Consider the following 26,308-nt stretch of genomic DNA (forward strand, 5'->3'; position numbering starts at 1 on the left):
GGATTGGCAGAAAGGGATTAACATGTTAAATCATGATTTTTTTGTTTATTCCTTGAAAATGTTTCACTTTTCATTCAAGAATTCTTGAATGAGAAGCGAAACATTTTCAAGGAAAAAACCCCAAGAAAATCCAGTTGCCTTGTGAAAAAAAACTATACCTTTGGGACAACTATGACTAGGAAGATTGAGAATCTCCACAGACATGCCAAATCATTTCATTTCCCCATTGCGTTCATTTCTTTTTCCTTACATACCCAACTCTAATTTCCATATAAGCAAGACCAAATTCTTAGACATGGCCATTCTCATATTTTTTTTAAATAAGTATTCATGTCTCAGAAGAAACCTTTCCACCAGCACTTTCATATCTTAAACATTCTCCATCAGTTTTTCCATTTTGCTAAACAGTTTTTAAGGGTTTATCTAGTTTTTCTTTGCTTTTATATATAATTTGTTATCATTTGCTCCATTTTTTCTATCAAACATAACTACCTTGGTTTTGATACGTTAATGTTCAGATTCATACCACTTGTTGAATCATACAATCCAAAATTTAATACACATAACTTGGGATCGCCACCAACAACATGAACATAGCACCAACATACAGTACTAAAGTGTATTATCTGGTTTGTTACTGCACTGTACTTATTTTTTTCCTCACTGCCACCATTCATATCCGTTCAATCAGAATTCCTGCACTCAACTTACTGTTTTCATTTTTCCGTTCCACTCTTTGACATTTCATTATCGTTTTCACAAAATTACCTAAAGCACTCTAGCAGAATTTTATCCTAAATTATTACTTTCATGCTTAATTCATTTCAATTTGCCAAATTCTCACTGCTGTTTATTTTTAGCCACTATTTTATTTTTATCAAAACGGCCATTCTTCACATCTTTAACTTCATGTTACACTGTATCTTCTTTTGCAGTAGATATTTTCAGTATTTTTATATAATCTTCTTCCCCACAACTTTGTTTCCATATATTTTGGAAGCTTTGTGTAACAATTCTTTCCACACTCCTTTTTTATTTTCATTAATTTTTGGGAAGAAGAATTTTCATACAGAATTTGAACTTTCTCTTCCTGCACTTCAGTTTCTTTCATTTCTTTCTCCTTTTCTCTCATTTCTTCCAACAGATAAGGTACTGTCCCACATTTAGTATCTCTCGTCACCTTTGTATCTTAAATGGATTATCTTGATCTTTCATCATGAGCAGCCAAATGTATCAGGCTTTTATATTTATATTCAGTCTTTTGCCATGCATTCATATTGATTTATGTAAAAACCATGTATTCAAAACCCAGACTTTTTTCTAAGCAGGTATTCACAATCCCCATTCTCATTCATGAATATCTGAATGGCCCAATCACTTGTTCTGTATCTCATTCTTCCTCACCCACTCATGTCACAGAATAACCCCCCCTCCCCAATATCTTTATTCAAAATAGTACAGAACTTTAATTAAAACCCATGTTGGTATCTTCTATTATTACCATTCACTGAACTACAATATAAAACTACCACAAACCTTTGGGTTATAATTTTCTTACATTACCACAATAATATAGATGACATCTGCTCATTCATAATTAAACCTACTTCTTTAGCCCCTTCCTTATATCATGAGCTATTCCACTAGTTCAGATCACCTTCCTTCAGACCTACATCCTTGTCCTATCTTAATTTCACAGATATACAACATACTGACCCTCCTTTTCTTCAATTTCATTCATTAATTTGACTTCTCTTAAATTTCAAGTTACAGTCTTCTTCACTGCCAGAATGGTCCTTAAATAATTGGCCTGGGTTATTTAAGTTTTTACATAATTGTTTTTAGTAAGATAGAGAAGGTAAAGCTATGCCACATATAGTATTCCTACTAATGATAACAAAAGTATCAATTTTTAGTACATTTTGGGGAGTATGATGTAATAATACTCAATCAAAGCCCAGTTTTATTTATTTGTTTGTTTATTAAACTATTGTCACACCCATATCACCTAGAAGCAACTCTTAGTTTTACCCAAACAAATTCACACTATTCTATGCAAACCATAATTTCTAGCCTGGAGACTTTGGAAGTTGCAAGTAGTCTAGGTCAGAAAATTATTTTTAAAAGTGACAAATATCTTACCAGGTACTAAAATAGTAATAGCAGTCTGCACAGCTTTGCGGATTATACTATCCAATGCAAACATCCAATGTGGTTTAATATTGTGGGTTCGTAGAACTTTATTCACCTGGAAAGAGAAACTAGAATTGTGAAACTATTATTAATCTTTAAACAACAATCATGTAGGTAATTCAGTCTGGATATACCATGTTCACTACCACCTCTCTCTCTAAATAATCAGTTTACCATCTAACAAGTGATCAATATTTGAAGAACAAAATACTTCTGAAAGACAAATTTGTATCCATTTGTATGGATTCACTTAATTTATAATTTCTTTCTACTGACCAGAATAACACAAAATGTTGTGTTATTTTAGTTACTTAAAGAACAGTAACTAATCTGTATAATCTGTATCTTCTATGCAAAATCTTTCATATTTATCAATATCTAAATATGTGTGAACCTATTATTAAATCTTCAATACAAATTATTTTCTGAGTTACCAAATATAAATGACACAATAATAAGAAGCTACCATTCACTGACAGAAGGGATGCAACCGTAACACCTAAATAAATATTAGAAATCTACAAATATTTAATAATACGCTTATTATTCAATTTTGGAAGCAGTAAAAGATCTCTATCCTTCATCCCAACATTTGGGCTGGAGAAATGAGTGATACCTTTCTTTTCTAGATCTCAAAGATCAGAAAGTCGCATCATGTTCACCAAGAAACAGAATCTTTGCCATAATATACAGAAGTAGAAGGATGCTGCCTCAAGCTATCATTATTAAGCAGATGCACATGCACAAATTCATCTAAACCAGGGGCATGAAACTTGCGGCGTCATGTTGTCATCACGTGATGTATTGTGACTTTCCCCCCTTTGCTAAACCAGGGGTGAAGGTGGCCAGTGTATGACACATCTAGCCCGCAGGCTGTGAGTTTGACACCCCTGATCTAAATTGAATAGTCTCCTCTAAAAATTTTTTTAAGTGTTTAATATTACCAAGAGCCTTGGTAGTACAGTGGTTTAATGCACCCTGTTATTAACACAGCTGCCTGCAATTTCTGCAGGTTTGAATCTTACCAGGCTCAAGGTTGACTCAGCCTTCCATCCTTTCAAAGGTAGGTAAATTGAGGACCCAGTTTGTGGGGGCAATAAGCTGACTTTGTATAAATATACAAATATATTTGTATATTTGTATATGAAGGCTATTGCTTAACGCATTGTAAGCTGCCCTGAGTCTCCGGAGAAGGGCGGCATATAAATCAAATTAAAAAAAAAAAATTAATGACTTGATGGCCATGTCAGTGCCTCTGAAGATCATATGCTGGGAGACTAATGGGCTTCCTTATGCAGTTGGCTGGCCACTGTGAAAACAGACTGCTGGACTAGATGGGACAGGGGTCCAATCCAGTAAGGGACTGCTTATATTCTTAAAATTAGCAAAACAACAAGCCCAAAATATACTTACTGCATCTTGGAAACCAAAGAGTACTAACTGAACTTGGCTAATGCCATGACTGTCGAAGTCCAGCTCCAGTTTCAGCTTTGAAAGTGTATTTGCAATGATTTTGCGATCTGTTGATCTTACAAATTCTCTGAGGCTAGCAACTAAAGTTGTAATGTGTTCCCATTTCAGCTTAAGCTCTTCAGGACCCTGTTAGAACAAGAAAAATAACTCATTACATTTGTATAACTCTGGTTAGTATTAATAAAAATTAAGAATATAGCTCCCTATTCAAATTCTGCTTGTGTGTTTATTTATTTGCTGCCCATCTTGTCATGAAACTATATATTTCAATGAAGTTTCCCCCCCAAAAAACTGTATTACATATTTTTTGTGGTCTACTAAGTGTGCATTAAAACCAACAGGCTTCATTTAATGAGGATATATGTATACCCCCTGTTATATATGGTACCTGATCTGACAATAGACTAAGAATGCTAGTGTAGTAATGGTTAAAGAATTACTATATCTGTTTGAAGCATGGTATATGATTGGGACTGTTGGAAACAGGTTGTCAAATTCTGGACAATGAGAGAAACATATTATAAGTGACAAAGGTTCAATCTGAAGAGAACATAATAATGTTGTTTTCAGTTATTCAGAGTACAAAATGGTTCATCCAGTAACTCAGTCAACATTAGTTAAGGTTGCAAGATCATTTCAGTAAGAATTAGCTTTTGTTTCCATCTTCTACAATTGTCTGAGGAAAGGACAATTTAAAAAGAAGCCCTTGGAAGAATTCATTATGGACTGTGCCTGTGATTAATTAAAACTGAGTCATAAAAGGGACTGGAAGCATATCAAGTATGCCTTTATATGTGAACTTTCACTAGAGAATGTTACTTTGAAGCAAACCATTTCCATTTTTTTTTGTTGTAAATTCAAATGTTATGACCTAGAAATGATAAAATTAGAATCACTGGCGTAATAGTTCAGACTGAACAGCACGGGAACAGAGCTACATATCCACAAGGGAACTCAGATTTGACATAAACATATACACAGTAGAATCATGGAATACCAAAGTAAATGAACTAAGCGCCGTCTATCTATTAAAATGCAACTTCTGCAATCTATTTATACATTGTCATTATTTTGGAATAACAACTGGTTCCATGTTTCTGCTGCTCTTGTTAGTTTCTATATTAATTAATATCAATTAAATTAATTAATATTAATTTTCTGGGAAATATTCAAAGCTAAAAAAAGCTTTAAAAATGGTTTCTGATACATACATTGATAACAGAAGATTTTAAAGATTAATATTCAAATGAAGCCGAACTTTTCCTTTTAGGATTGATGGATAAACAGTTAGAGGAAAAAAAAGCCATTGAAGATTGCTTCAATATATTATTACCGCAATGAGATTATTTATATGCACAAAGATGGAAAGACTCGGCACTCCCCACTATGGAGGAATTGTTGGTGATATTGACAGAACTTGCTGAGATAGACAAACTAACTTCTTTGATTACGGAAAGGACAATATCTACATTTATTGGGGATTGGAAACCTCTTATGGACTTTTTGTGTAAAACAGAAAAAAAATGAAGTTGTGATTTATGGTTTTGATGATTAGACAATAGATTATAGAAAGAAGAGAGTCATGATATACCTTTACACTAGAGAGATTCTAATATAATTGTAGTTATGATTGCTGTATGGAATATCACTCCCTTATACCATTTTATCTTTATGTTTTTCTCTTTTTTTCTTCTATTTTCTTTTCTAATTGCACTTCTAGCTTTTTTGTTATTTCTTTCTTTTTTGGTTTCTCGGTTTTAATATAGTTTGCACTAGTTCTTATTACTGCTCTTTAAACTTTTAACAAAAATTACACACACACACACACCTCTTTCATATTCTTCAGATTAACTGTTTCAAGTGGTCTTTGACTGAAATTTGCGCATGTGAAATAGAACAGATTCTTCTGACAGTTTGAAACCCAAAGGTTTAACAATACTCTCAATGTGCCTTTTTCTGGTCCTGATCTTCCAAAATGACTTTAATTGTTGTCTTAAAAGCCATAAACTTAAAAAAAAACCCTGAAAACTATGGACAATTGCATTATATAATTGTTACATCCAAAAGTGTTAACATTCCTATTTACTGTTGTCTTTTTAAATTTTTAATTTATTACACTGTAATACTTATACCAATAATACATTTTCTGTGTTGATATAAAATATACAAAAATAAGTGAGTCTGAATAACGTTCTCAAAATAGTTTCAGCAACATTTGTCATTACATATCTAATAAAAAAATTGACTTTGTTACTTTATTTTTTATAAAATCATCATAACCTAACATTTTGCCATTGATTTATAAATACTACCAATGATGACTTAACAAAAAAACCCAAAATAGTATTAATAATGCAGAAACTTAATCATATACAATTTGTACAGTACTTAACTCTTCTATGCCTTATTTTGACAAATATATAGAAAAACTGTTTTTGGTTTGGGATCTCTCAAAGTAAAACCATTACATAAGTGAGCATTAATGGCAGGTAAGTGAAGGTGTTTAATCTTGCAGTTATTTGCACTTAAATATATTTATGCTCTGTAGGATTTGTGAAAACCTGCCAATTACCACCTATAAATAAATATGTCACTACAATATTATATAAACTTGCAATATGTTTTGATCCCAACATACTATCCAATGTATTTTGTTTAAAAAATAATGCTAAACATATTACATACATTTCTTTACCTGAGCTAAGGCTTCCATCAGATTTCTCACTACCTTATCCTGGTCTTCTGTGAGAATTCTGTGAAGGGTAGCTCTTCGTTCACTGTCCTTTTTTAGCATAAAAAAGCCAGAATCCTTCTCTTCTGGTGAAGGAGGAGCACTGTGATCCTCAAAATTCTCATCTGGGATGCTGTGAATATTTAACAGTAGAAACTACCATGAAGAAACCTCTTTTTAAAAAGTGATTTTCTTTTTCATAACCTAGCATGGATATTACTTGGAAAATTACCTCAGAAAAAGAGACCTAAGTCCTTTTCCTTCCTTATCACCACAGGATTTGGCTCTCATTTTAAAGGAGAAGGGATCAAGTTTCAACTCATTGTCAGGTGAAACTGACCCATATTCACTGCTACTGCTTGTGTCTTCTACAAGAACAGGAACAGGCAAGGATATGCTTCGAAGATATTCTGCTCAATGAAATAGGAAATAAAATATGATCAAGATATATATGGAGAGCAAACTGTAACAAATAATTGAACATAACAATTCTCCCCAATACATATAATCTATCTACTCAGATCTTCCAGAAGTTATATTATCTTCTGATCTTCTGATAATATATGAAAGAATTGTATTAACTGCGTACAATTCCAAAGTGATGGCAGAAGTGCAGAAAAAATTAGTACGAAAAAAGTACAATGGTACCTTGGTACTCATCGTTAATTGGTTCTGTGAGATGCTATAAGTACCAAAAACGATGAGTACCAAACAAATTTTTCCCATAAGGAATAATATAACAGTCACAAGGAAGCTGACATCAACAAGTTCAAAGTTATGCATTGAGTACCAAACAAATGATGAATACTGACATGAAATTTTCAGGTCAAAATCTGTTGAGTACCAAATATTTATGGAGAGAAAACTGTAACAATTGAATAAAAGTATTCTTCCCAATACATATATTCTATATACTAAGACCTCCAGGGGTTTATATTATCTTGGATGAAAGAATTGTATTAACTGTTTCAAAGCAGTTGAGTATTAAGATACCACTGTATCTCACTTTTAACAAGGTTGGGGTAGTTATAATGTATCAGTTGCGTTTTCAACTCTGCATTACTGGAGAGAAAAATAATCTTTCTAGTATGTCGAGATATGTATGTATGTACCATGTCTCCCCGAAAATAAGACCCTGTCTTATATTTTTTGGAACCCTGAAATAAGTGCTTGGCCTTATTGCCATGCACTCAAAAGCCCGATTGGGCTTATTATCAGGGGATGTCTTATTTTGGGGGAAACAGGGTGTATGCATGTATGTATGTTTATACGTCAGATATGTAATATATGTACAAATCAAATGAAAATGTTTTATTGCAATATTTCTCAGAAATGTCTTCTTGTTACATATATTTATAGCTTTATTTCTTGTGAGTTAAACTTACCTGATATTTCAGAACATTTTAAAGCTTCTCAGAAAAAAATATTAATTGCTAAACTTACCATTTGATCCAGCTGTCAGAGCTGTGAAAATAAAACAAAAATAATATAACATCCAGAATTGCTCAAGTCACATAAAGGAAACTTGATATAATGGGGCTCCAATGGAGTTAAACTTTGTAATATCGAATTTCTACTAAAAGAATGGAGATACTGTATTTACACAACACACAACCAGTGGTGAAATCCAAGTTTTTTTACTACCAGTTCTGTGGGCATGGCTTGGTATGCGTGGTGTGGCTTGGTGGGCGTGGCAGGGGAAGGACACTGCAAAATCTCCATTCTCACTCCACTCTGGGGCCAGCCAGAGGTGGTATTTGCCATGTCTCTGAACTACTCAAAATATCTGCTGCTGGTTCTCCAGAACCTGTCAGAACCTGCTGGATTTCACCCCTGACACACACACACTTATGTAACACTTATGAGTTTGACAAAACTCATTACTTCAAAACCATATCTGTCAGTGTGTTCTAACTTGCCATTCTCAAAAGACTGTCAAGTAACCTGGCTTTGTTAATAATGACCCCTAATAATCTAAGATCTCCCAACTAGAAGAGTTAAGTTTTGTTCACCTGTTAGTTTTGACTGCGACTTCCTTTTTTTGCTGGTGACTTTTAAGAACTCATCTACAAGAAGCTCATTAGCACAGGTTCTCTTATCTGGATCAGGTTCAAAGCACCTCAGCAAAAAAGCTTTTGCCTCCACTGACATGGATTCTGGAATCTCAGGATGTATTTTGAACATTCCAACCTAATAAATGCAGATGAAAATCGATTTAAAAAAAAAAAAAAAAAACCCACACAAGCAGATCTTTCATTGCAGAGGGAATTGTTTCCACATTAAAAATAGCATTAGCTGAAAGATCTTAGAACAGTCTTTTGTTCTTTGATAGGTATTATTTTAAAAGATGATTTAAATAACATTTTAGCATTTTGTTTTCTATGACATGCTTTCATGTTCAGGTGAATCTAAATATGAACAAAATATGCTGTAACATTCCCCCTCTAGCCAGTTATCATATCGTCTTGTTTTTTTCAACACAGCCTTGACATAGTTTACTTTCCTTTTTCCTCCTCTTTTCAGAAAAATGTAACTATCTAAACTAACCTTAAACATGGCTGCTTGTGGTTCTCCTAGTTCATAAAATGGAGGCTTTCCTGTGGCCATTTCAATAATTGTACAGCCTAAGGACCAGATATCTGCAGCCTTTCCATAACCTCTTGGTCCTTTATCAATTATTTCTGGTGCCATATACTGAAGAGTACCTGTGAAAAACAGATGTATTTTATGCATATTTAATAAACTGAAAGAAGGTATATACTAAAACAAATGAATTCTCAGATTTTACATGTACATTTCTGTCACAGCATTTAGCATTTATATGGCACATTAGACTGTTTCAAGTGTCCCACCTATCTTTCCTTTTTCAGACTCAATTATCCTAGTTTAATAGATTGCATTTGATACTGGCCTTGCACTTATGATCTGTCTTTAAATGCTTCTAATCTAATCTATCAACTATAGTCAAATCAGCAAACTGTGATTGAATTCCTCTTTACAAATCAAGACATGAAATTAAGATCACAAAACTGTGATTAAACAAAACTAAAAACAGTTATTTTCTTAAATGCAAAAGGGAACAGTACAAGAAGAATGTAATGATAACCTTAGTTTATATAAATTGAATGCTGCGTCAGAGGTAGGTTATTTTATTGCCCATAAAAATGCTATAGAAAAGATAGATCAAGGTATTTTTCCATTGTACCTAGGAATGGGGGGGGGGAGTTAACAGAGGCTATTGATTTATAATATTTTTTTCATCCTTTTCCTGCAGTGCGGAAAGGAGGATGCCATTAACATTTTATGTGTATGTGTGTTTTCAGTAAGAGCAGATATTATCTTAAATATTACGTTATTTCAAATACGCATTAAAAATAATATCCATCCTGTGCCAGTTTGGGTATAAGGGGCCAGCACTGAAATAACCATGCAAGGATAGCCATGTGATAGCCTGAAGATGTCAGGACTGATCCTTGAACAAATCTGGAACATGAATACAATCTGGCCATGCTTTTAAAAAAAATATTATTCAGTGCACATTGTTCTCCCAAAAAAAAAAAAAATTGTCTTTGCAAGCAACAAACTCTGAAGTTCTCATATAAGAAGAAATAAAAAGCAGGAAAATGTTGAGTTTATGATTGTAAAAATTATTGTGTGTACTGGCATGACTTTGTATTTTTTGATTCAAGACCAAGACCATATGACTCAAAAAACCTAGTTTTTTCTACCTGATCTTGTTGTAATTTTGTAATAGTTTAAAGATCACTGGATTTAGTTCCATACTAGTCTCAAAAGTAGTCCATTATGGTGAACATACAGAAAAGAGCTATTCACACATTATGCTGTTTTGGAAGAGCTACCAAACAGAAAGCTTACAAATATCTCAATGACAGAGCAATAATTTCCATAATATGGTTCAGCATAGGTGTCTGTAACATGATGTATACATAGGTGTCCTGAATGCTGTATGACACAAGCCAATAGAGCAACTGGATGCAGTTGGGATTTTTTAAAGCTATTTTGAATAGTCCCCACCAGGCTTTCTCAATATATTCAGTAGTAAGTAAGATTGGAAATGGAATCCAACATTTGGGAATTACAAAGTACAGAAAGGCTAATCAGAAAGTTATATCTATTAAAGTTAAAAACTGCAAATAAATCTATTCACTCTTTCAAAGTTACATTTATGTTGTTTTTATTTTCTATAAGAAATATAAATCCAGTATAAAATCTAATACATTTTTATAAGTGTATACAAATGCCAGCCATAATATTGAATACTGAATCAGAGCACACCCAGTTCTAAGCCAGCTAATGTTATGCTTATGTATGGCCTTTAATTGGATCAGAATGTCAGACTGATTAAATAGTTTGTACTTCCTCTAAATCAATTATCAGGAATATTGCTGATAACTTTAATGGAAATTTCTATGCACACCAAAAGATGATTATTTCTACTTATGCGGACTACATCATGAACATATTTTCTAATGTAAATTTTCTTAATTAACATTTTTAAGATTTGCATACAGTTAAATCACTGCAGAGAGAGGGTATTTTTTTTCTTAACACAAGGCAAATAAAATGAGCATGTTATATCCACTAGGAATCCCAAAGACCATGTTCAATTTATGAACACTGAACATTCTTCCTGACATTGAAATTAGGAACTTTACAATATGCTTTCAGATTTAGAACATACCTGTGAAAGTCTCAGTGCAAGGATTGATTCCAGCAAGCCTCTTTGATGTGCCAAAATCTGAAATCTTTAACACTCCACTGTATGTGTTGATAAGAACATTATCCCCCTGGAGGAAGAGAACATTTGAGATCACTGTTTCACCTTATGATTGACGTCGCAAAACAATCCACAGTTAAAATGAATGCTGAAAAGTGATTATGAATGAAATAGATGTTGCTACACCTTCGACACTAGATTACATGTCTGATGACCTTCTCGTTCCTGAATGCTGAACTAGTATCTGTATGTACCTTCTAAAAACAATGGTAGCAGGGAAAAACAATAAAGTAGGGCAATTCAAAAACTATAGGGAAAATTTATTTTCTATACCTAATGTTGTGTGGATTTAATTATTTTTAACAACATATTTTCTTAACACATCATAAATCAGGGCTAGGAAAACTGTGGCATTGCAGATGTTGTTGAACATCTCCAGTATTTTTCGGAAGCATAGCCAGATGTTGGAAGTTACAGGTATCAATATTCTAGCATTCCGTTCTACTGTTATAGAACGTGATGGCGAACCTGTGGCACGCAGAGCCCTCTCTGTGGGCATGCGCGCCATCACCAGTTGCTCTTCTGGTTTTTGCTGTGCGTATGTGTGCCGGCCAGCTGATCTTTGTGCATACTGAAGCCCCCGGAAACCAGCTGGCCACTACGCATGCGTGCACCAGAAACACAAAGACCAGGTGGCTCCGGCACGCGTGAAGACCAGGTGGCCAGCGCCTGCATGCACACCAGCCAGCTGGTCTTCAAGTTTCTGGGGCTCCAGCAAGCATGCATGTGGGCACACACACACACACACATTCTGGTTTGGTCAATTGGTGTCGAAAAGGTTCGCCATCACTGTTATAGAAGTTAATACTCGTAGCGCTTTGGTGAACTTTACCAATGTAATTGGCAAATGGTAGGCAAAGTCACCTAATAGATTTTACGTTGTCTTCCTCTCTCTACTGTCTCTTATAGCCTTACCAAAGAATTGAAAGGTCTAACAAAACTATTACAGAGCAAGAACATAAGAGAGGAATTGCTTGAAGTCTGATTGAAAAATCAATTGATTTGTGTAAAATTTCTATTTTCATATGAGGAACATATGAAACACATGTTCACATCAGGAACAATTCCCAGGACAAAGAAGGAAAAGTTCTCCAATCTTTTTTGGAATCATTTGGGTTTGGCCTCCTCCCTCTATTCCATCAGTCAAGAACTCCTTGAGCAGGCTACCTCATGGTACCATAGCCATGGCAGTTGGGTGTGTTAGAAAAAAGGACAGTGAATTGCAAAAAAAAAAGTGTTTGAGACAAAACGTATGAAAGATAAAAAAAATGAATAAATGGGGTGGAAAAGCGACAGAACAGTAAACCAGATCTCATGAACCCTTCGTATTTGATACTATCCATCATCAACGGGATGTAAACTCCCTCTCACTCATACGTATTGATTAATGTGAGAATTCTGCCATATCTTGAAAAGATTTCTGATCCCTGATGTAAATTAATATAGAAAAAGGGGAGTGGTTAAAATAATCACAAGTCAGGTATGCTCTGTGCATCACTATTTATTTAGATAAATTGTATCTTACCAATCTTTATGCTACATCAATACTATCCATTTTAAAAGGACACGAATCAGACACTGTGGTGTAATCTAAAGCTGAAGTGGAGGGAGGAGTTATGAGATTGGCTAACCTGGAATCATTGAAAGGGAGGAAATGGAAGAAAGCAGACCCTCCCTAAATCTTGCAGTGCTCATCTAATTGCTAGCTGTTTGTAGTGAGTGCAGTTAGTCTGGCAAGAGTCTTGTAAATAGGTGAGTAGCAATAAACGTATTTCTATGATCAACTTCCAGTGTCATTCTGGTTCCTTGTGTCCTACAGGCACCGTGCTTTTTCCAAAACCTTTTGAAGAACCCACAACTAAAACAAGGCTGAATTCAGATCAGAATCCCAACTAGACTACCCCACTAAATTGCAAACATCTTATCCATCATCATTTCATATCATCCATTAATCCTAAAATACTAAGAACTAAATCAGTTCCAATGCATTCTACTAGTGAATATCTGTTCAGATTTCTCTATTAACTATGATCAAATGGGGATTGAGACTTTCTTCTTTCAGAAGAACTAATTTCATATTCATAAAATAATTTTACATTCATTCATACCAGTTCTTTCTGCAAATAAATCTTCCTTTACAATTTATAGTACATAGCAATTCTCACCTTTATATCTCTATGCACAATTTGATTATCATGGAGGTATTTTAATCCTTCAAGAATCTGTTTGGTGTAGAAACCAATTGTCTGTTCATTATCTTTCAATGGTCCCCATTTTGATCTCAGAAGAGCTGAAAGGCTGCCTGAAATATAAAGAAAAATAGTTTCAAATGAGACAAATGCTAAGGGTAAACTGCAGGGCCTACTTGAATGGTAATATTTGTATTTCCTTAAGAAAATGGAAAAGTATTTATTATAACACTAGCACCTTTTGTAGGAAAAAAATATTCCGATTATCACTATACCAGGTTAAAAGCAAAGTTAAGCAGATAAAGTTCTACTTGTACAATAGCTTACCTTTTTTCTCCTCTGTCTAAACCCATTAAACCCATTTTAATTTTAATTTTAATTTTTAGGGTTTTAAATCGGCCAAATCTATTTAATTATTTTAATTTTTAACTATTGTTGTGTCTTGTGTTTTTAATTGGCTGTACACCGCCCTGAGTCCTTCGGGAGAAGGGCGGTATAGAAATAAAATTATTTATTTATTTATTTATTTTATTATCTGAATTCCCTCAACCCTGCAGAGTAAACCAAGATGTGTGCAGAGGAAAGATGCAAGAATTTATTCCATTGGAGGAAACTTTGCATCCACAGACAGACATCATTGGATACAATTTATTACAAAAATTATTTCAGAACTAGTTCTATTTTTTTCTTAATATAAAACAAAAACAAATGGTTTATTCTACTTCAAAATGTTACATTTTGTTGCTTTTACCTCATTGATTAAGTGAATTGAAAAGCAGATTTTTTGAGTTCTGAACAATATTTCACACATCAACTTTCTAAATGTTAATGAAGAAAAACTGCTTTATAACCTTCTATAACAAACTTGCTGACCTGCAACTAGGAATTCTGGGAGTTGTAATCCTATGTTGACAGAAAATACAGCAATGGCAAACATTTGAATAAAAATGCATTAATTCTTTAAATCTAGAAATGTTTTACCTCCTGGTACCTGTTCCATGAATATTTTAATAAATCCATCTTCACTAAATGAGCCAAGATACTGAACAATGTTCTTGTGTTTGAGGTGTTTGTGTAAAGCTATTTCTTCATGTAAAGGCTGAGAATACCTAAAAGAAAAAATAGATTAGCGTGATTCAGTCCCGTAGTTTTCATCCCATGGAATTTATTACATAGTACTCAGTTTATTAAAAAAAACCTCAATAATTTACAGATGGCAGTACTTTAAAGTAAAAAAAAATAATAAGCACAGAAAATTGTCCAGTTAATGTTTGTACAAAGGAAATATATTCCTAAAAATTGATAACATAGAACAAATAGCAAGGCAGAAGGCATAAAAGCTGACTGAATCAACAACTTACTAGTACAGAAAAATACAGCTCTATCTCATATTTTTGGTGGTATAATCCAATATAAATTTGAAATGGGTGTTTTATTGGAGATGTCAACCATGGATGTTTGCTTAAGTGCAATAATATTTTTTCCTTTTCATTGAAACAGGTTCAGTTTTTAATCACATTTTCTGTGCTTTTCTGACAAAGTTAAGATTCTGAGTCAATTCTACAATACACCAACATTTAAGTTTTGTTATTCCCATTTAACTATCATATTAGTCAATTTTCCCTATCTTGGTTTCTCCAGATACTGAAATACGACTATTAAAATGGCCAGCTGCCACTCCATAGTTTTACCACTCATTATCAAGATTCGCTTGTACCTGACTGTTATTTTCACAAATTTTAGCCACCAGTGGAACTGCCTCAGAGATGATAAAGCTTGAATTTTTGCAGTTACATATATACAACTTTCTATAGTATGAAATTCTGGCCCTATTCACATTACAAACTAGACATGAGAGAGAGAAGGCTGAATTTGGTATGATTTTAAAAACTGAGTTAATTTATTTTATTTTAATTACGTTAGTCTACATTTAACAGACCTAGTCTAGTTTGAAGTTAAACTAGCTTTCCCTGGATCATCTAAACTACTTACCAAAAATCAACTCTCCCTTCCTATAATCATAATTAAAGTAATCTTAAGAGAAACCTGCCCCCAAATAAGGCTTTTCTAGACATTCTACCTCTATAGTCATTTTGAGTCTCCCCTTTCCACACACACATGCAGAAGGACAAAAAGAGGCAGAAATGGTATGGCAATTATTCAGATTTTTTAAAAAGAAAATAATCCTTGGGGAGAGGAAACAGGAGGTACTGGGGAAGTTGTGGTGTCTGGGACAGCCTAGCAGATGACTGACTGAATCATTTCAAATTATGTATTGTTGACACATAAAGATGAGGCAACAAATTATGTGTTGTTGACACATAACTGGAAAAGGCAGGATCACTTATGTCTGCAAACTTCCTTTAAGAAGGACAGAAGAGCAATCTGGGCCAGTCTCTTTATATATACAAGTAGTCCTCAATTTACAACAGTTCATTTAGTGACCATTCTAAGTTACAACAGCAGTGTAAAAAGTTATTTATGTCCATTTTTCACACTTACAACTGTTGCTGCATACCCATGGTCACATGATCAAAATTAGGATGCTTGGCAACCGATTCATATTTATGACAGTTGCTGTCCTGGGGTCATGTGATCATCTTTTGCGACCTTCTGACAAGCAAAGTCAATGGGGAAGCCAGATCCACTTAACAACCGTGTCACTAATTTAACAACTACAGTGATTCACTTAACAACTAAGGCAGGAAAAGTTGTAAAATGAGGCAAAATCCACTTAACAAATGTCTCACTTAGCAACAAAAATTCTGGGCTCTACTGTAGTCATGTCAATTGTATTGGTATAGACTGCATACTATATTTGATATTTTATATTATGTGCATTGGTTGAGAGAAGATTGAGGTTGTTTCTGAATTTTACATTCGGAGATTTCTAGCTTTGTTTTCTTTCTGCCTGTAAGTGGTGTGTGTATAGTTTCTGTGGGTCCATTGTGAGAGGTATGATGTCGTAGGATTGTGTAATTTGTACTATATATTTACCAGTTCATACATTTATTCTGCTTTTTTCCTATTATGGAAATATATAGATCAAGTTCCTGAAGCATTAAAAGCAAGCATGTGTAGGCAAAACTATCGCTGGTTTTGTTAGACAAAAGCTGCTGTAGGGGAGGACAGTAAGAAGAAAATAGATTTGTGTGGGGGAAGAACAAAAAAGTATTTAACGCTTTATAAGTGCACTCCCACCCCCACTGCCATCCCCCCTCCCCCGCAGCAAAATTCCACATGCAAATGAGTGAGGATAAATACACTTCAGGAAATCTGCAAAAGAGTCTGGTCCAGTCTCTCTCTTTGGCCAGATGGCCAGCTAAATGAAAGGATTAAGAACACCCAGGTCATTTCTGTGCTTCAAATCATCCGCTGCCAAAAGGGATGGGAAATGGAAACGTGTGTTAATATTTCATAATCTCTTAAGGTACTTTTTTTTGTTTACTTACATTCAGAAAGCACTTAACCACTGAACCAGAAGCTAAAAGAACATAAATAGCCATAAAATAACTAACCAATATTAAATCCAGCTAGGCTTACTAAGCACACTGCATAAATGCAAATACCACATGTCTGAGTGACCTATAATTAAGCATTTTGTGTTCGTGCAGCAATTGTCTTTCATGTCTAATTCTGCTTCCTGAGTCCCTGGGCCCAACCTATACACAGCTTTGTGATGTGAACAAGGACAGGAAGACTCCTTTCATGCTATTATGAAAGAGCCATGGTGGCGCAATGGTTAGAATGTAGTATTGCAGGCTACTTCTGCTGACTGCCAGCTGTTTGGCAGTTCGATTCTGACCCGCTCAAAGTTGACTCAGCCTTCTTTCCTTCCAAGGTCAGTAAAATGGGGGCAATACACTGACTCTGTAAACCGCTGAGAGAGGGTTTTAAAGCACTGTGAAGCAGTACATAAGTGCTATTGCTATTATTGTGATGGTTCAACAGCACCTATCAGGACTCTCTTCTGATTATCTATGGTTGATGTATCTACTGTTTGAGAAGGAAGTGCTTTTGAACACCTTTGGAGTCCTATTATTAGTTTTTCCAACAGAACACTGGTGAGCATTAGCTGTGTAATTGTAAATATAGCAGCATCTGTCAACATTCACTATTACTATACCTGCTATCTCTTTCTGGGATTTCTTTAATGGCAATTCTGACTTGATTGCTCAGATCTCGTCCTGCATAAACTATGCCATAAGTGCCTTTTCCCAGAATGACTCGTTCACCATTTTCATCATATTCATAATCATACTATAACAAAAAAAAAATACACAAAAGGGAAGGGATATGTCATTCTGTTATGTGTCAAATACAAATACTGTAATCTTTTGGGAAGATGTGATTCAACAGTGGCTCAAACCAAGGAGAATCAACATCCTATCTAAATGTCAGACCAGTGCCGTTGTGTTTATTTTTTTAAATCTACTGTATACTTTGTCTTTTTAAAAAAATCTATACTTCATAATGGTGAATTAGCATTCCTTGGAGAACAGGAATCTCATAAAAGGTAGTCCTCATTTAGTGACCATAACTGGGACCCACAACTCATTCATTAAGCAAAGAGGTTGTTAAGTGAAACCTCAACTGTGTGTATGATCTTACTTCAACTTCCCTTTGCTTTTACACACCTACAAAAGTCCTATAAATACATGGGACTGGTTGTAAAGTTCTTTTTATTGCTGTTGTAACTATGAACAGTCACTAAAGAGGATTATTTATAAAACAATTTCTGTTTAAAAATTTAACTTCTGTTTGTTTTCCACTGATCCATATTTTCCCCATGAACCTTCTTGATAATGTTTAACAAAAGAAGATCTAAACATCTAAGTGGCAGCCAATGACTAAACATACTGCCTTGTTTAACGACTGTTCAAAGTTATGACAGTATTAAAAATATAACTTTATGACCAGAACTCACATTTACAACTGTCACGGTGTCTCTGTTGTCATGCGATCAACACCCAGGCACTTCATAACTGATGGGCATTTATAACTTTGCAATGTCTTATAATCACATAATTGCCATTTGTGTGCTTCACTACCAGCTTCTGACAAACATTGGAGAAACTGGCAGTAAAACCACAAGCTGCAATCTTTTGATATTTTGATACTTTGCTTAACAACCTGTGGTGACCCGCTGAATTATCAAATTGGAAGTGATGTCATAAGTTCATCATGGTCACATTATGTTTCCCTTAGTGACTGCACTGATTAGCAAGGGAGTACCAATTGTGGTTGCTAAGTGAGGATTACCTGTACGCTCAATGGATGATTAAATATCAAATGACAATGTATATAAATATTAGAGTTTGAACAGCTCTTTAAAATGTTCATCTATCTACAACAGGTTTATACATTAATATGGCTTGCTTTTTTCTTTGTAATGAGTTATTATAATACTGCAAAAGAAACATGAGGTTGTAAATCATGATAGTCTCTGTTCCTGCTAACAAATGCTTGAAATACAGGAGAAAGTCTAGAAAGGAGACAAGGTTGTGGGCATGAAGTGGAACTTGCTAGGGAGCTCAGTTTTTTAAAATATGAAAAATAGGAAGAATACACAGTTGCCTTTACCTCCAGAGAATCTCCATCACATTCACCTTCCTCTGTGTTTTTTCCTATTTCTTCAGTGAAGCTATTAACCATTTCAAAAAATCTGCCAAAGACATATAGTATTCATATAGAAGAAAAAAACAATGAACAGAGTAAAACTTGGTGATTAGGAATCACAGCAGACTCTGATTGATACCACAGCTATGTTTCACAAAAGAAATTCTAGGCATGTTTTGATATGATCCCCTTCTGACTGTACCTTATACCTCAATATACAATTTTGCATATTGTTTTGGTAAATACAACCATACCCAGCATATAATAATAAGAGTTAGAACATTGGAATAAAACAAGGTTTAAAGGTCACTGAATATCTTTAAAATAATCACTATTCCTCAGCTCAAGATAATTCACAGAGTTGTTGTGAAAACAACAAGTATGGAAAAGGGAAGAAGCATGTACAATGTCTTGAATTGTTGAGAAAGAATAGGATAAACATAATAAACAAGCACAGGCCTTATTATGTATGATGGTTACATCATTTGAGAATATATGTATGGTGGTTATGTCACTTGAGAAAGAGGGATTTTAATATAAATTGCAATCCAATTTTGGATTTAAACAATGCTTCTGTAAGTTTCATATCTATTCCTAAATGCTTGCAAAGAAAAAGTGATGGAATGCACACTGAGATACAGGAAAGATTATGTTACAGATGGCACAATCCATAACAGATGCCATTCTGAGATAATTTAATTCAAATCTTCAAAATTCAGAAACAAATCTGAATGGGTAGATATTTGGAAGATTTAGTATAGACCTGGGTGGCTTTTCCACAACCCTGATATTCCCTGGGTGTCTCTCATCCAACTAGACTTGACCCTACCTTAGCTTCTGAGCCCAGAAAAAGTCAGCCGGGGAACAACCAGCATTAATGCATGTCATAAATACAAAGTGAATGCTACTGATTAAAAACCTCAGAAGCTGAAATTAAACTGCTAAATATTCTCAGTAAATACAATTATTTTTCATGCCACAGTGGATTTTAAAATGCTTTATCAAATAAAAACATGGCAGATGTAAAAATAGCATATTTATATTTTAAAATATGTAATATTAATCAACACATACTTTTTGCAGTGATGTTCTGTACAGAAATAGATTTGGAAGTCATCTGAATTGTGTAGTACATACAGGAAACAGCATCGTTCTTCAAATTTTGAAATGCTAAAAGGAAATAAAATTAGAATAGATGACTAATATGTCTTTATACTTTATGAAATCTTTTGATTTCTACAAGAAATGAGAATTTTTAATGCCTGATATCTGAAAAATGCTACAGAGTAATTTTGTCTTTATTTTTAAGAAGGAAGATAGGTGAGGTTATGTTAGAGGAAGAAAATCCTCCCTCAGATTTTATAAAACAAAAGTATTGAATGAAGCTCAGGTTGCTTCCTTATAGAAAAATAAAAGTTAATTCAATATTTCGGGACTCCCAAATATGGCTATGCTATCATTTCCAAACTTTTCTCTAGTCTCATAGATATCTGAGTCTGTAAACTTAAGTGTGTGTGTGTGGGGGGGGTTATAAAAGTATACCAAAAAGCTGAAAAAATTATTCTTGAAATACTTACATCATATTAAGTAGGACACTATCAATTATTTGAAGAAAGATAGGTAGCTACCTCATTTAAATGGACTGCATCTCATTAAAATTATACACCCAGTGTAACTGTTCTCTTAAAAAAAAACTCTGGGAGGATCATCTGGATTTGGAAGTTCATGAATCACATAAGAACTCCATGTAGTTCATGGAACTGTCATCAACCACCAAGAATGAATGATGAAGATTCATCATCTTCACCGCCAAATGACCTCCTGTGGCTTTTTCCCTCCATGATATGAAACTGACTACATACAGGAAACCATTGGAGGGCACCCTAGCACAAACTTTCAGCCGCTGCTTTCTTTTTCCTTTTAAATGTACCAAAAATTCATCATCAAATTACGGCTGTCAGATAATTAATCTATGAAATATATTTTAACATGAAGTGTAGCAAACAGCAAATAAATACTAAAATATTTCTGACAGATCATTCCAATTGCATACCAATCTTTTTTCATATTCCCAGAATAAATGCTACTTGAAATCTGTCTAATAACTTACGACAAGTAACCTTACTAAATTCGATGAATCTTACTTGAAAATAATTAAATATATAGATGTCTAGGTGTACTAAATATGCATATAATTGTATTGTTCATATAAGAAGGCAAACAGAGTCCTGCTACATCAGGCCACAAGGCAGCCTAAGCTTGCACGTTATGTCACATGGCAAACAACTGGAACACAACCCAAGTTTGGAATGGGTGGAATCCTCCTTCCACAGTTGCTTCTCAGTAACCATATCTAAGGACTTATTTAAACAATAATGCAGTTAGCATTAGTAGTTATTGATAGCTTGATTTTCCATGACTATGAAGATTCTCAGTCATACAGATCATAACTATATCAAAGGTGCTTTTTCAAAAGGCAACTGGACTATGTTTTTTCCTTCAGGAAGATGTTTCACTTCTCATCCAAGAATTGATGAAGCTTTTGGATGAAAAAAAAAAATTAGTCCAACTGCCTTTTGAAAAAGCACCTTTTTGAGACTTGATACTCCATGCAACTTTCAATTCCATTTTAAAAGTCATTTAAATTGCCTGTCTCCTATCACAACTGTTCGCAGTCAATTTTACAGCTCAGCTCTGCACTGTAAATCAGAATCTCCCTGCATTTAGTTTTAGTAGACAACCTTGAGTTCTAACACTTCTAACCAGAGTTGCCTTATAGGTGAGATGGGCAGCATATAAAGTTAATAAATGAACAAAAATAAATAAATTCTGTGACACAATGATAAAAGCATCTCTTAACAGATGTTGCATATATCACGTGTAATTGCATATGCCGTATTTCCCCCAAAATAAGCCCTATACCAAAAATAAGCCCTAGCATTTTTAAGCGTGTGCCTAATATAAGTCCTACCCCTCCCCAAATACACCCTTCTTAAGAGCTTGCACAGTCGGCCTCCTGTCCATTCCATCTGGTTGCTCACAGTGCCACCAACATGATGTGAGGTGAGGCGGGGGGTGGTGGACCTTCCCCACATGCCCCACTCCAACTTACCTCAGGGCCCCTGCAGCCTAGTCATCCATGCCCCGACAACTGCCTTGCGGTGGTAGCACCAACAGGCATATCTAGCAGGAGCCCACAAGGCCTTTTCACTTCTGCTCGCAGCTGCAATGGAGCAGAAGGTCGAGCGACATGTCAGTGTCGCAGCCACAAGGCAAGGCAGATGTCAGGCCGTGGATGACCTGGCTGTGGGGGCCCCGAGGTAAGCCAGTGCAGGGCGCATGAGGCAGCTCCATCCCCCCACCTCACTTCAGGGCTGCGGCACCGGCGCATCGCGTGGCCTCTTGTTCCATTGCCGCTGCGAGCAAGCAGAAGTGGGCCAGCGGCCACAGGGACATTGGTGCTGCCATTGGAAGGCAGTTTTCGGGGTGTGGATAGCCTGGCTGTGGGGGCCCTGAGATAAGCTGGTGCAGGGGATGTGGGGAAACTCCATTTCCCCATCTTGCGGAGGAGGCACTGGCGCACCATGCAGCCTCCTGCATGAGAAGTGGGCCTCTGTACATGGGAAAAAATAAGACATCCTCCCAAAGTAAGCCCCAGTGCTTATTTTGGAACCCAAAAAATTATAAAACCCGGTCTTATTTTTGGGGAAACACGGTATCAGTGTTATCTCTCCCTTTTTGCTCCTTTCATTTCCAAGCTAGTGTCCCCAGTGCTGCAATCATTTCTTGAAGATGTGCTATTTTATACTTTTCCCCCTTCCATAATACCATTTTGAGGTATGATGACTAGTAAGTAGGTCATATTCCATAGATTTACATAAGGGCGTTATATTGCTATTCTATTTTCATTTCCATTCTTAATGTTTCCAAGCATGGAACATGCTTTTTTAATATCATTCCTTTACTTATAACCATTTGTTTAGTGACCATTTGAAATTACAATGGGACTGAAAAAAGTGACTTATGACTGATTTTCACACTAACAACTATTGCAGCATCCTGGTGGTCACATGATAAAAATTTGGCCGCTTGACAACTGGCATGAATTTATGATGATTACACTGTCCCAGGGTCATGTGAATATCATTTGTAATCTTTCCAGCTGGCTTCCAACAAGCAAAATCAATGGGGGAAGCCAGATTTGTTTAATGACTTTATGATTCATTTAACAACTGCAGTGATTCACTTAACAATTGCGACAAAAAGGTCATAAAATGAGGCGCAACTCACTTAACAACTGCCTCACTAAGGGGTCAATTTTGGACTCAATGGTGGTCGTGAGTCGAGGATTAACTCTAGTCACTATGATTCCACGGTCCTTTTCATCGCCAGATCAGAGCCCTTTAATATAAAAGTAAAGTTTTGTTTTGCTTTGCTTTGTACCAACATGCATCACTTTATAATGCCACTCTGACGACCATTCACTGAGGGAAATCATTTTGGGGCTCTCCTTCAAAAAACAAGGCTACCTCATTCTTAGCAATAAATATCAAATTATTTCTGTAAGAGTTAAAAAGTATCACTTATGGTACTGATCCCTGGGAGACGCCTTTTTGCAAATCTGACCTATAGGAACATTTACTGAGTTTCCTGGGTTTTTTTTCCCACCAGTTGCCCAAAGTCCAACTACATAATTAATTAGGTAATCCTTGTATATATATTTACTTCTACTCTAAAAAAAAGTCAGTGAGATTTCTCTTTGCAAAAGCTATGTTGATTTCTTATCAGCAAGATCTGAATTTCTCATTATCTCTTTAATAATACTTTCAACTCCTTTTGCAGAAGAAATGTTAAACTTACTGGGCTATGACTTCCTTTGTTTTGCCTCAATCTCTTTTAAAATTTTGCTGAGTGTAAAAGAGAAGTTGCATATTTTTATGAAAAAAAAATCAGCATGCTCATATTTAAAAACTATTCCGGGTCTGGACATTTATTTAATTTTAGCTTGCTAATTTGTTGTACAGTTTTTTCTTGTTACCTCTGTATTCTTAGTTTGTTTCAAACACCTCCAGTAAAAAACATCATCAACACGCACGTTTATTTATTTAGAAAATAATTCATTCTTTGCTATTATTCTATCCTACCTTAACACACCTTTAATGTTTTCACATTATCAGGGCTTCATACCACAGATGGCTATAAAACTTTCTTTCAGGCCTACACTAACAAGCAGAAACAAGATTAGATAAGTATTTTTACTGCAAAGAATTAGGAAGCTATATAGACAAATTCTGTGTATTGTAAAGCAACACAAACCTGCCACACACAGAGTTATAACATAAACATAAGACGGTAACAGCACCAAAGTTTATCATCTGGACTGCTTTCTCCTTGTTTGATTGCAATTTTCCTGACTTTAGTATGGCTTCCATAAAAATAGAGCTCTCTGTAAGAGAGATGGAGCTCTCTCCATTTCACAACCTTTAACCTGTATTTAACCAGTTTCTTATTCCAAATACATTTGAAGTTTTCTTTTTTAATTATTTACTTTTAATGTTCTTTGTCATGTGTTTCTCAAATCTTTTTTTGGTAACTTTTATTACTAGCTAGCATAATTTGGGGCAGGACTGAGCTTCTTTTTTGTTCTTTGAGCAAAACATTCACTTCCTGAAGGAAACCTTCTTAATTTCGATATCATCTCTGGCCTTGCTCAAAGATAGTATCTGGATTTCTTTTGAATTTTGCCGTAGCCTTCATAATAATAATACTAGTAGTAATTCCACCTCCCAGCAACTGTAGGCAATTGACATTTTTTTAGAAACATGTAAAAACAAGTAACAACAAATTCAAAATAAAGAAACAATGATGGCATAGAAAACAAATCCAAATGAGAACAAGAGAACGGAAGAAAAGGGGAGTTAACTGTCCTCACCAAAGATCCCTTGAAATCCCCATTAGGCTGTTCGATTCTTGAGGGAACCTTATTCCAGAAGGAAGGGGCTGATTTGAGATGAATATCCTAAATATGATTTCATTACTGGAGTTGAATAATCTCCAAGCACTGTTAAGAGAACTGACCCTTGACTATCTATCAATTTTCTTTTTATTAATCTTCTTTTAAAGTTTACTTTTCTGAAGTCAAATATGATGTTGTTGCATTATTTGGCAAACATTTAATTTATATCAATTAAAGGCTACAGCATTATAATCATTATTGATTCAATTACATTTAGGTCTCAGACAAGATTCCAGATTCTACTTAGTAATAAGTTCAGTGCTCCATAACACCATTATTTAGGATATCTAAAAATGTGGTAGAGACTTTTCCATGCCCAGAGTTTGCATTTCGCAATCTCTGTGAAAACAGAGTAATGTTTTTCTGTCTCTCACTAATTTTTAAATATCACTGTTATTTAATGATATCTGATTTAACAGCACAATTAATATAATGACTTAATTAATTTATCCAGCTAACTTTCCATGGATCAAAACCTTTCTCCTGAAGATACAAGTAATTAGAAGAAAATAACCAGACTCAGTTTTAAGGTATTTTACTGATGCAATTTTTTTTTTGCTTATTAAAGAAATATTTATGGATTCTGTATTGAGCTATATGATAGAACTCAGTCACTCTTTCTCATCTTGATTAGACAGTTATTGCAAGGATTGAATAGAACAGTCAGTATCTAAAGAGGTCATTCTGAACTCTGTAAAGAAAAGGTAGTATAAAGGTGTCACAGACAAATAAATATAAACTTACCTTACTCCTCTTATAGATTCAGCACTGAAGTTCCATTCATGAATACCTTTCTGTAACAAGAAACCAACAAACATAGCATGTAATTGTTAAATGATATAAAATATTGCAGCCTATAGCTTAAAATCTTGGCAGGTTATTTTCCTTTATTACATTTACCCTTTTATGAAACAGTTGTCACTTTAATAAAATTGCACATGGCATTACATTCAAGTCAGGCTTGACTCCTAATAATTTCATGTATAGATTTGTGCAATTTTCTTGGCAAGTAGGATATGCCTTGCTCATTTATTTATGAATTTGTTAAATGTATTTTGGATTGATCGGTTATGTGCCATCAAGTTGTTTCAACTCCTAATGACCACATAAATATAGATAGATATAGGGTTACCCAACTCAAATACTTAGCATGTTTTGGGGCAGCGTATCACATAAAAATTGAACAATATCCAAAAGAACTATTTAACATTAAGACATACCCAATATATGAGAGCTAAAGTGGCAAACCACAGTAATGAAAGTAACCAAAAGGAAATTCTATTTAATTG

At 34.7% G+C, this 26,308-nt stretch overlaps 1 protein-coding gene and 1 long non-coding RNA gene across 3 annotated transcripts in view; one reads left to right on the forward strand and one right to left on the reverse strand.

Annotated features, from left to right (window-relative positions):
• Positions 1 to 26,308, forward strand: part of LOC117666297 (uncharacterized) — a 64,766-nt gene that overhangs the window by 30,736 nt on the left and 7,722 nt on the right. The gene's annotated exons all lie outside the window — the stretch shown is intronic.
• MAP3K5 (mitogen-activated protein kinase kinase kinase 5) overlaps positions 1 to 26,308 on the reverse strand; it is a 106,910-nt gene that overhangs the window by 12,187 nt on the left and 68,415 nt on the right. For both annotated transcript variants that reach the window (XM_034418877.3, XM_087882813.1), the window contains 14 exons: positions 25,764 to 25,813; positions 20,078 to 20,173; positions 18,968 to 19,049; positions 17,511 to 17,644; positions 14,366 to 14,493; positions 13,361 to 13,497; positions 11,100 to 11,205; positions 8,945 to 9,102; positions 8,410 to 8,587; positions 7,841 to 7,861; positions 6,630 to 6,807; positions 6,362 to 6,530; positions 3,607 to 3,792; positions 2,143 to 2,248 (listed from right to left, as the gene is read on the reverse strand). In XM_034418877.3, coding sequence (XP_034274768.2) covers positions 2,143 to 2,248; positions 3,607 to 3,792; positions 6,362 to 6,530; positions 6,630 to 6,807; positions 7,841 to 7,861; positions 8,410 to 8,587; positions 8,945 to 9,102; positions 11,100 to 11,205; positions 13,361 to 13,497; positions 14,366 to 14,493; positions 17,511 to 17,644; positions 18,968 to 19,049; positions 20,078 to 20,173; positions 25,764 to 25,813 — 1,729 coding nt within the window. The remainder of the gene's footprint in view (positions 1 to 2,142; positions 2,249 to 3,606; positions 3,793 to 6,361; positions 6,531 to 6,629; positions 6,808 to 7,840; positions 7,862 to 8,409; positions 8,588 to 8,944; positions 9,103 to 11,099; positions 11,206 to 13,360; positions 13,498 to 14,365; positions 14,494 to 17,510; positions 17,645 to 18,967; positions 19,050 to 20,077; positions 20,174 to 25,763; positions 25,814 to 26,308) is intronic.

Source organism: Pantherophis guttatus, chromosome 1 (genome assembly GCF_059756535.1).
Source record: "Pantherophis guttatus breed Tessera chromosome 1, ASM5975653v1, whole genome shotgun sequence".
Lineage (NCBI taxonomy): Eukaryota > Metazoa > Chordata > Lepidosauria > Squamata > Colubridae > Pantherophis > Pantherophis guttatus.